The following is a 12,024-nucleotide window of genomic DNA, read 5'->3' as shown; positions in this document are numbered from 1 at the left end:
GGGTCCCCATTGTTTTCATGGCATTCTGGTTCAAGTTCGGGTGCAGTTCTGGTACCCAAACCAAGCTATAGAATAAAGTTCAGCTCGGGTATCAGAACCCGAACTTTCACGGGTCCACTCATCCCTAAAACTGATCAATGGATGAAATTGTACATGACGTAGCAGCTCATGAAAATGAACAAACAATAACTAAAGGCCTCTACATTACATACACTGCAATCATTATACTTTATTTTGGTTTTCTTTACATGAATATAGGACTTCTCACGTTAACACTTTCTATACTGTAAGTGTAAGGGTAGCAAATAGTCTTGGGACGGCTGTCAAGTAAAGAATGTTAAAGAGGTTGGTTACTTAGGTCACATTACAAAGTTAAGACACTATTAAGTCTACAATTTCTTGCACCTGCAAATAAAAGCTTGTGCGTACAGAGTTACTCAGACAATCAGCCTTGGAACATTACAAGGGTCATTTCAAGATCACAGAGCAGTTGCAATGTGAAAATTGTGTTTATTAATGCTGTACACAACACAGAATTATTTCTCTTTAAATGAAATGTAAACATTGTGAAATCAGAAAGATTTTTTTCCCAGAAATAGCACCACTCTTGTCCACAGGCTTTGCCTGGTATTGCAGCTTTGAGTTGAGCTGCAATATTAGGCACAGCTGTTCCTAAAAGTATGGTGTGCAGTTCGGACCAGTGTAAACAATGAAGGAGACACAATGCTCCAAGGAGTTATGCAGTCCTATTAAAACAGTTGATCGGCAATGGTGTGAGAGTTGACCCCACAATCTAACCCAAGGATCAAGTTTAAAGAAGTGGATAATCCATTTTTCAGCTGAATTGCTATGGTGCCCAGTGTTGCACTGCTTCTTGATCCTTTACTACATCATAGCTGTTCTTCACCTTATGAACACCAACAATGCTGAAAATGATAGCGAGTTTTTTAACATTTATGTGAGAGATGTGCGAGCAGATTAATGAAGGATAAAGAAATGACATTGAGGTAAAATGAGGTGTGTAAAAGGAAGTGCCCCTTTTTCTAACTGAATGAATTTGAAGACTCATAGGTCCATAGAATATAACAGGAAAGTCAATTTCCCTGGCATTGTCTTAAATCTCTTAGGCCAAGTTCACATGTTCAATATTTGGTCAGCATTTTTTAGCAGTAATTGTAAGCCAAAACCAGGAGTGGGTGATAAATGCAGAAGTGGTGACGTGTTTCTATTATACTTTTCCTCTTATTCTTCCTCTCCTGATTTTGGTTTACAAATACTGATGCAAAATACTGACCAAATACTGTGTGGCGCCCCTGCGGGTCCAGTTGCCACAGAGGTACTGCATCTCACCCAGAGGTGTGGTACCCCACTCTCAGGTAAGGACGGAGTACTACCTGGGACCCACACACCCACATCCAATACTCTCCACTTCAGGAGGGAAGGGCGAGATTGTTCCTAAGGGAGAAGCACAGTCCCTGGTCCCTAGCTGGAGGATGGAACTAGGTAGAGGAGGTGGGTGGAGGAAGAAGTTCAGTGGAGCACAGACAGAAAGAGAGATAGAAACATCTAGAAGAGTCCATGCTCCTAGCTTCAGTGCTTGGAGCAAAATTAAGTGGAGAGAGAGGAGCCGGGCCTAGTAAGAGAGTTCAGTGAGTCACTACAGAGGACAGAGAGTTGGGAGCAGGAGCTCTGGAGGAGCTCTGCTCAGGGGGAGTGGAGAATGGAGCAGGGCCCAGTCTAAGAGGCCCAGGAGGAGAGACTGAAGAGAAGAGAGGAGCAGTGAGGAGGGCTCCAGGAGGAACCGAGGGGAACCCAGGGGCACTGCGAGTGCGGATGCCACCCGTGCGCCCGAATCTACACGGACGTGGAGGGATCAGGCCGCAGAGGGGACCGGCCCCTAACTAGTGGAGAACAACCAGGCTCAGCTAGGTAACCGGAGGCTGCTGCATTTACAATGTGCTGCAGCCAATAGCCACAATTACATCGCCAAGAAGGTGGCCGCATAGGGTCCAGGGGACTGCAGATCGCCCGACAAGGCCCGAGGCCACTGGCTTGGGACACTGATTGTGAGGCGCAGGGCAGGAGGGTGAGAGCCAGCGCAGGGAAAGGCACATAGAACGGGGTCCAGTTTAAGTACTCTTGAGAGATTGCTGAACCCCTTCCCTGGAGGACACAGGACGACGTGGGAGGATACACACTGGCCCTTGTAACCTGGAGTCTTGAACAACTGTGAGTAAAACCTGAAGACTGCACCCCACTGTGTCCTGGAATTATTGTTGCGCCATCACCAGCCCTGCATTACACCGCACCAAAAACATCTACCTCATAACATCACTATTTCCTGCCCTGGGGCTTAGCTCTGCCTGTGGAGAGCTGAACCAACTCTGCTGCGTCACCATCAGCTCCAGAGGATCTGCACCGCAGCGGCGGGCTCATACAGTCGCATACCACAGGTGACGTTAAGAACATTATCTCTAAAAACTTAATTACCCTTTTACTTTCCCTTTAATTGAGTACCCCACGGCCCAGGAGGCGCGTCATTTGAACATGTGCACATGGCCTTAAAAGAAGTTTCTGTCTTGGCGTACCAGTATCTAATGGAGTGTAAATCAGGTGAAAACATTTGTTGAATATACTACATAAGAGTGTATTCACAAATGGTGGTTGAGCAGCAGTTCTTGATGTGTTACATAGGAAAAATAAGCCATTATTTGTGACACATTGGTCTTTAAGGATTTATTCCCATCCCAGTCTTTTATGGGTGAAACAGAATAAATCCATTCAGGCATTAACTACAAGAAGTTGGGCTGTGGAAACAGCCCATTGGTGCGGAGCTACTCTGTTTCCATAACTCACATACAGTGGGGAAAATAAGTATTTGATACACTGCCGATTTTGCAAGTTTTCCCACCTACTAAGAATGGAGAGTTCTGTAATTTTTATTGTAGGTACACTTCAACTGTGAGAGACAGAATCTAACAAAAAAAAAAGAGAAAATCACATTGTATGATTTTCAAATGATTAAATAGCATTTTATTGCATGAAATAAGCATTTGATCATCTACCAACAAGCAAGAATTCTGGCTCTCACAGGCCTGTTAATTTTTCTTTAAGAAGCCTTCCTACTCTGCACTCATTATCCGTATTAATTGCACCTGTTTGAACTTGTTACCTGTATAAGACACCTGTCTACTTACTGAATCAATCAATCACATTCCAACCTTTCCAACAGGGCCAATAGCAAAGAGCTGTCTAAGGACACCAGGGACAAAATTGCAGACCTGCAGAAGGCAGGGATGGGCTACAGGACAATAGGCAAGCAGCTTGGTGAGAAGGCAACAACTGTTGACACAATTTTTAAAAAGTAGAAGAAACACAAGATGACGTCAATCTTCATCGTTCTGGGGCTCCATGCAAGATCTCCCCTCGTGGGGTAAGGATGATCCTGAGAAAGGTCAGGAATTAACCCAGAACTACACGAGAGGACCTGGTCAATGAGCTGAAGAGAGATGGGACCACGGTCTCCAACATTACTGTTAGTAACACACAACGCCGTCATGGATTAAAATCCTGCAGGGCACGCAAGGTCCCCCTGCTCAAGCCAGGACATGTCCAGGCCTGTTTGAAGTTCACCAATGACCATCTGGATGATCCAGAGGAGACATGGGAGAAGGTCATGTGGTCAGATGAGACCAAAATAGAACTTTTTGGTATCAACTCCACTCCCCGTGGATGAAGCACGGTGGGGTAAACATACTTTGGGAATGCTTTTCTCCAAAGGTGACAGTATTACTGCACCGTATTGAAGGGAGGATGGATGGGGTCAAGTATCGCAAGATTTTGGCCAACAACCTCATTCCCTCAGTTACAGCAATGAAGATGGATCATGGCTTTGTCTTCCAGCATGACAATGACCCGAAACACACAGCCAGGGCAACTAAGGAGTGGCTCCATAACAAGCATTTCAAGGTCCTGGAGTGGGCTAGCCAGTCTCCAGACCTGAACACGATAGAAAATCTTTGGAGGGAGCTGAAACTCAATGTTGCCCAGAGACAGCCGCAAAACCTGAAAGATCTGGAGAAGATCTGTATGGAGGAGTGGGCCAAAATCCCTGCTGCAGTGTGTGCAAACTTGGTCAAGAACTACAGGGAGCATCTGACCTCTGTAATTGCAGACAAAGGTTTCTGTACCAAATATCAACCTCTGTTTTTCTATTGTATCAAATACTTATTTCACACAATAAAATGCAAATTAACTATGTAAAAATCCTATAAATGTAATTTTCTACATTTTTTTTAAGATTCTGTCTTGCACTGTTGAACTGTACCTACAATAAAAATTACAGACCACTCCATTCTTTGTAGGTGGGAAAACTTGCAAAATCGGCAGTCTATCAAATACTTATTTTCCCCACTGTATATTTCTATGGAACTTACGGAAAGAGTGCAGCTCAGCTGTGCTGATCTTTTTCCGTAGCTTCACTTCCTGTGGTTGGTGCCTGTACTAAGTTATTGCCATCTCTGCCCTGAAAGACTGAGATGGGCATAACCCTTTAAAGATCAAGGTGATAAGTAATGCGAATCATTTTCTGTTTTCAGAACTGTTCCTCCAGCTTTCAGTCTTAGCAAAGAGCTTGGAAGCACTGCACTCCTTGCAGACCACTGATAGACTACAGAATTTTTAATAAGACATACATTGCAAATTTGCTTGGTTTTACAAATACTTTGCAAGTATACCAATTTAAGAAGACGAGACAAAATATTTAATGTTTTAGGAATGGGGAAAAAAATAATGGGCACTTTTTTATTCCAGACAAAAAAGTTCTCATTTTCTAAGGTCAATTGACAACCCCAGTCCCTCACTACAATTACCTTTTTGTTACCTGTAGTACAGTCCAACTACTGATTGTGCTGCACATCATTATATTACAGCTTATATCTATTGTGGATTAATTTTTACTTAGCCATTCTGTTTTTTTATTGTTGATGTTCAAATGTTTTTCCTTCAGGCAAACTTATAGCCTGAGTCAGACTGGGCAAAAAAATTTGGTGTCAACAGCTGAAAAAGCCCACAGGCCCCTCAACCAAACTATGTAAACAGCAAGGTCGAGGGACAGACCTGTGCCTAAAATAGCAGTGACTATTTTCATCTCCTCTGATGGTTTTTAATGTATGGCCTCAGTTGATGGTTCTTTCAAACTAAATAACTAAGTATGCCATGTGATGCAACATTGCTCATCTTTACTTGGGGACCATATATAGTCCAGCGATGCCATAGACTGCATGTTTGTGGTAGGGATTGTATATTGTAAAATCCTTTAGGGCAGTGATGAGTACATTTATTGTATAATACATTGGTGCTGTATTAATAAATTATAAGAAAGAAAATAACGACTACTTAAGTTTGCCAGTTTTTGCCAAAATTTATCCAAAAGTTTGCTGCAAAATAACGGTGAAGAGCACCCAGTCTAGTTTTAAGCTACATTTAAGAATTAATAAATGTACCCCCGTGTGTTAAAATTGATATACATACATGGCTTTATGTTTGTGAAGCGGTTTTTGGACCTGTTCCATGGCAGATCGGCATCTGATACCGCAAGATCTTCAAGAAACTTTGGGAGCTCCTGCAAGATAGTAACAATGAGGTAATACAGTATATCTATCAAGTATTAATAAATTGTTTTATAATTTGCTACTGTATATTTTATTTTATTACCTAATTGAGTAAAGCAATTACCCTGGATAATCATTAAAGGCAGAGCAGATATTGAATATTAATCTATAATGTGCACATGTATACACTTCACAACACTGAAATTGCAGCACCACGAATGAAAAGTCATGGAATTATGGAAATCACAGGGTTATTAGACCTGTTAATGTTATACAAATGATGAAAAAATGAGTATGAAATTCAGAAGTGCACATACTTACATGCATGTTACCAAAGAGGTTAATAATGGTTATCTACAGAATATTCTGCCACGCTGAATGCACTTGGGCACATTAATTATTAAGATCAGCTGTTGGCAGCTCCCTTTGCCATTGCTAACCAATGACGTACCAGTTGTGCTTGGTGGGAGACAAGTCTGGAGACAATGCAGGCCATGGTACCACGCTTAGGCCACACAATTGCTCATGGTAGCATGATCACTATGTGTCCTGACAATATCGTGTTGAAAAATGGCTCATGGGTCACTTTAGAGAAATGGCTATACTACTGGTTCCACAACCAAATCAATGTAACGCCAAGCTGTAAGTGTATCTGCATTGAAGACTAGAGGGGTCTGACTACCATATACACTGCTCAAAAAAATAAAGGGAACACTCAAATAACACATCCTAGATCTGAATGAATGAAATATTCTCATTGAATACTTTGTTCTGTACAAAGTTGAATGTGCTGGCAACAAAATCACACAAAAATCATCAATAGAAATCAAATTTATTAACCAATGGAGTCACCCCCAAAATTGAAGTGGAAAAACACACTACAGGCTGATCCAACTTTGAAGTAATGTCCTTAAAACAAGTCAACATGAGGCTCAGTATTGTGTGTGGCCTCCACGTGCCAGTATGACCTCCCTACAACACCTGGGCATGCTCCTGATGAGGTTGCGTATGGTCTCCTGTGGGTTTCCTCCCAGATCTGGACTAAAGCATCCGCCAACTCCGGGACAGTCTGTGGTGCAACGTGACGTTGGTGGATAGAGCGAGACATGATGTCCCAAATGTACTCAATCGGATTCAGGTCTGGGGAACGGGCGGGCCAGTCCATAGCTTCAATGCCTTCATCTTGCAGGAACTGTTGACACACTCCAGCCACATGAGGTCTGGCATTGTCCTGCATTAGGAGGAACCCAGGGCCAACTGCACCAGCATATGGTCTCACAAGGGGTCTGAGGATCTCATCTCGGTACCTAATGGCAGTCAGGCTACCCCACACCATTACTGACCCACTGCCAAACCGGTCATGCTGAAGGATGTTGCAGGCAGCAGATCACTCTCCGTGGCGTCTCCAGACTCTGTCACGTCTGTCACCTGTGATCAGTGTGAACCTGCTTTCATCTGTGAAGAGCACAGGGTGCCAGTGGAGACTTTGCTAATCCTGGTGTTCTGTTGCAAATGCCAAGCATCCTGCGCGGTGTTGCGCTGTGAGCACAACCCCCATCTGTGGACGTCGGGCCCTCATACCACCCTCATGGAGTCGGTTTCTAACCGTTTGTGCAGACACATGCACATTTGTGGCCTGCTGGAGGTCATTTTGCACGGCTCTGGCAGTGCTCCTCCTGTTCCTCCTTGCACAAAGGCGGAGATAGCGGTCCTGCTGCTGGGTTGTTGCCCTCCTACGGCCCCCTCCACGTCTCCTGGTGTACTGGCCTGTCTCCTGGTAGCGCCTCCAGCCTCTGGACACTATGCTGACAGACACAGCAAACCTTCTTGCCACAGCTCGCATTGATGTGTCATCCTGGATGAGCTGCACTACCTGAGCAACTTCTGTGGGTTGTAGAGTCCGTCTCATGCTACCACGAGTGTGAAAGCACAACCAACGTTCAAAAGTGACCAAAACATCTACCAGAAAGCATTGGTACCGAGATCCTTTATTGAGGGTGTCTTGATAATTGCCAATAATTTCCATCTATGGTCTATTCCATTTCCACAACAGCATGTGAAATTGATTGTCAGTCAGTGTTGCTTCCTAAGTGGACAGTTTGATTTCACAGAAGTTTGATTTACTTAGCGTTATATTCTGTTGTTTAAGTGTTCCCTTTATTTTTTTGAGCAGTGTATTATGCCATCCATATCATAATCCCAGGATTAGGATAGGTGTGACGTTCCCTCGGGAAAGCCTCTTCATGACGTTGCCCATGTGGTTTCCAGACCAATCTCCGGCTATGATTGCATCCAAGACAAAAGCGGGACTCATCGCTGAAGAGTACAGTCCTCCAATCAAGCCTCCATTGCACCATGATAGCCTTTAAGAGCATTGGCCTGAGATAAATGCAACAACTTCTACCTACTCCCAGGGTTATAGCGTGGTGAAGCATAATGTACAATAGACGGACCCCTCTGGTCTTCATTACAGGTACATTAACAGCTCTCTATTACATGAATTTGATCATGGAACCAGCAGTATAACCATTCCTCCAAAGTGTTTTTGGAGCCAAGTTTAAGAATGACAATGTCATGACATGTTGCTTGTGCTACTATGAGCAGACTGCACGCCTGAACATGTTATTTTGGCAGTAAGTGTCTTTGGACTTGCCTTCCATTGAGCATATCTGTGATATCATTGGTTGGCAATTGCAAAAGAAGCTGACAGAAGCAGATTTAGATGATTTGTGCTCCCGAGTGTTCAGAATGGCAGAACATTCCTCAGACAATCATTAAGCCAAGGCATGTAGAAGCATGTATTTCTGTGCATGGCACTCATACTTGATGCTGAATCAATTAAGATGTTTTGAAACTATTGCTTCCATTTTTCATAGATCCTGTGGTCAATTTTCTATCAATCTTGTGATTTTCATAATTCAATGTTGAGGAGTTAATATTGAACTTAATAGGGCATATGTATCAATGCAATTTCACCAGTTCCTTGGTATAATTGCATTTAAAAGAAATGGCATTAAACACTTTTCCCATTGACAATGATAATTTATACTGCCCTTCATTTTTAATATTTGATACTATTGTATCCCATTTGGGACCACAACTATGAACTGAATTTTGCCATCACTTCATAAGACGGGAATAACAATTTAAAAAACTAAAATACCTAAAATTTTAAATAATTGTCCAGCAATGTACTTAAATGGAACCGGTCACCTGATTCATTCTACCCAAACTACTTGCAAAGGGAAAGACCAGAAAATCACCTGCAGTGACACTGGGAAAAGTGGGTCTGGAACCATAGCTTGAGAAAAGACTAGTCCAACACCACCGGATAATTAACCCCTTCACGACCTTGGACATATAGGTACGTCCAAAGTCGTGTCCCTCCCTTTGATGCTGGCTGTGGCACTGAGCCCGCATTGTTCCCAGCACATGACAGCTGATTTGATCAGCTGTCATGTGCCTCTAACAGCCGCGGGTGCAATCGCAATCCAACCGCTGCTGTTAACATGTTAAATGCCGCTGTCGGAGATTGATTCGCGCAAACTGGATACGGGTCATAAGACACACCCATCGGCACCCCTGTCATATGATCGTGGGGCGCCGATGGGTTGTCATGGCAGTCAGGGGTCTGCAGATGATGATAGCCAGTGGTCATAGGAGATGATGATTTCTGCTACACATAGCTTAGCACAAGCGATGGGAAGATCGCAGCTTCAAGTCTCCTTTGGGGACTATTGAAGCAAGTAAAAAGTAGAATTTTTTTTTTTAACAAATATAAAAAAAATTAAAGTTCAAATCACTCCCCTTTTGCCCCATTCAAAATAAAAAATAATACAAAAATACACATATTTGGTATTGCTACATTCAGACGTGCCCAATCTGTCAAAATATAAAAACAATTAATTTGATAGACGAAAAAAAAAATCAAAACACAAGAATTACTTTTTTTTGGTCACCGCAACATTGCAATTTATTGCAACATGTGATCAAAACATCATATCTACCCCAAAACGGTATCAATAAAAATGTCAGGTTTGCACGCAAAAAATAAGCTCTCACACAGCCCCAAATCCCAAAAAATGGAGACGCTACTGGTCTCGGAAAATGGCGTCATTTTTTTTTGTTACAAATTTTGGATTTTTTTTTTCTTCACTTAAATAAAAAAGACCCTGTAGCATCAGCGTCTCTGTCTCCAGCTGGGCAGAGACGCCGTTCCCCTCACCGCCACGGTCCAGGTCCGGTGTCCTCCCGCTCCCCTGCTGCTGTGGCACGCCCTGCGCGCAGTTTCTCGGGCTCTGTGCTTAGGGCGTGTGCGCGCTCCCTCCCTCTTAAAGGGGCCGCGCGCGCCGCCCTATAGAGTCCCCAGCCAATGGCCGGAGGACTTCCCCTATATTAGGCACCTCCTCCAATATTTAGGTGCCAGTGCAAGGTTGTTGTTCTGTTTGCTAACACTTGCTTCAGCCCTCAGGTCCCGCTGCCTGTCTACAGTCCTGCCCGCCAGCCTGCCTTCAGTCCAGTCCGCCAGTCTGTCTACAGTCCTGCCCACCAGTCTGTCTTCAGTCCAGTCCATCAGTCTGTCTACAGTCCTGCCCGCCAGCCTGCTTACCTGGAGCACCTGTCTGTTACCTGCCGTGCCCGCCAGCCTGCCTACCCGGAGCACCAGTTTGGCTATCTGCCGAACCAGCCTGCTTATTTACCCGGACCATCGGTCTGCCTTCCTGCCGTGCTTATCCGCTGTACCGGTCAGTTCCTGTCATCTGACCCATGGGAGTCACCTGCTCTCACACAAGGTCGGTCGCAGAGTGGCACCTGGTCCACCTGCCCGGTCCCTCCCTGGTTCACGGAGTCGATTGAGCCGCCGTGCGACCTTGGTCAGGCCGAGTAGGCACTTAGTCACGCCCCTCTGGTCCCTCCTTGCACCGAAGCACAGAGGTTACACCAGCCGGACCCGTAACAGACCCTATACATGTTTGGTATCTACAAACTCATAATGACCTGGAGAATCATACTGGCAGGGTAGTTTTAGCATTTAGTGAACATGGTAAAAAAAAACATACAACAATTGTGGAATTGCCCTTTCTTTGCAATTTTACCACACTTGGAATTTATTTCCCATTTTCTGGTACACTATATGGTAAAATCAATGATGTCGTTCAAAATTACAACTCATCCTGCAAAAAATAAGCCCTCACTTGGCCACATTGATGGAAAAATAAAAAAGTTATGGCTCTGGGAAGATGGGGAACAAAAAACGAAAACGCAAAAAAAGCAAATTCACATGAAGGGGTTAAAGTATATTTTATTTGAAAAACAGGAGCAATTCAGAGAAAAAATTACCTGGCTGCAATTGTGCAGGTTCTTATTCATGCTGCCCATGGGCAACATCAATCAGATGATAGATTCACTTTGAAGTAGCACTCCCAGAAATTTTTTTATTCCATAACACCTTAGTAAAGTGTAAGTAGTATAACATGCATGAAGATGTGTTTAGGAACGTACCGATTGCCATTTTCTCCAATTCCCAGCACTATTACGACCCTCTTCTGAATCATATGCCTGGAATACAGTGTAGCTGCCTCACATGACATCTTCTGTGTGGATCGGTAGTTGCTTTATCAATATAAGTCTATGAGAATCACATCAAGATTCAATAGATTTACATTAAAAAAGTGACTTCCGGGCCACAAATAATATGCTATTTCAGTTGACTCTGCATAACTGAGGTCACATAGTTCAGAAGAGTATCGAAAGGGCACTGGGAAGGAGAAGATGGCAATCAGTAAGCATTTAAACACATTAACATTACACTATATATATATTGCCAAAGGGTTATGGAAAAACATTTCTTCCAGGACTACTTCATTGACCGTGTGCTCACTTGTAATTTACAAAGTATAAAAAACTGATTAAGATCAGTATAAAATCTTGATAACATTTTTTTGACATTCTAATGAACCAAACTTCCGTCAGCTGTTTCATAAACTTCCATCCAGTTTTTTCACAATACAAAAATAAATTCCAAATTGTTTGCTTCCAGAGATTTTTTTTTTTTACTTTACTAAGTTCGATCAAACTATTTGATAGGGTAATGTAGCATGTAAAACCCAAATCAGTGTAGCCTTACTGTCTAAACAATTACCCGGGTAATTGGGTATTGATTATCAAGGCTGCGTTTCTTCTTGGTCTCACATGCTTAAAATGGACATGAAATGTGACACATGACAATTACTGGAGAGCTTGTGATGTTGTGACAACTGTTAGGAACATACCGAAAATTCTTCTTGAAATTTTAGGTTGTTATTGGCACACAGCTCCTCAATGTGCTGCAGAAAGGTTTTCTTGCTCACAGGCCTAGAGAGAAAGTACAGGATTCAATTACACATAAAATAACTCTCTGCAATGACTTATT

General features: G+C 43.2%; 1 protein-coding gene across 1 annotated transcript in view; it reads right to left on the bottom strand.

Annotated features, from left to right (window-relative positions):
- PTPRQ (protein tyrosine phosphatase receptor type Q) overlaps positions 1–12,024 on the bottom strand; it is an 814,679-nt gene that overhangs the window by 16,059 nt on the left and 786,596 nt on the right. The window contains exons 56-57 of the mRNA XM_073651596.1: positions 11,885–11,966; positions 5,533–5,623 (exon numbers count right to left, since the gene is read on the bottom strand). Coding sequence (XP_073507697.1) covers positions 5,533–5,623; positions 11,885–11,966 — 173 coding nt within the window. The remainder of the gene's footprint in view (positions 1–5,532; positions 5,624–11,884; positions 11,967–12,024) is intronic.

Source organism: Phyllobates terribilis, unplaced genomic scaffold, assembly GCF_046119375.1.
Source record: "Phyllobates terribilis strain yellow unplaced genomic scaffold, ASM4611937v1 Scaffold_11__3_contigs__length_659146591, whole genome shotgun sequence".
Lineage (NCBI taxonomy): Eukaryota > Metazoa > Chordata > Amphibia > Anura > Dendrobatidae > Phyllobates > Phyllobates terribilis.
The sequence above is the reverse complement of the archived record's forward strand: the minus strand, read 5'-3'. Positions and strand labels throughout refer to the sequence as shown.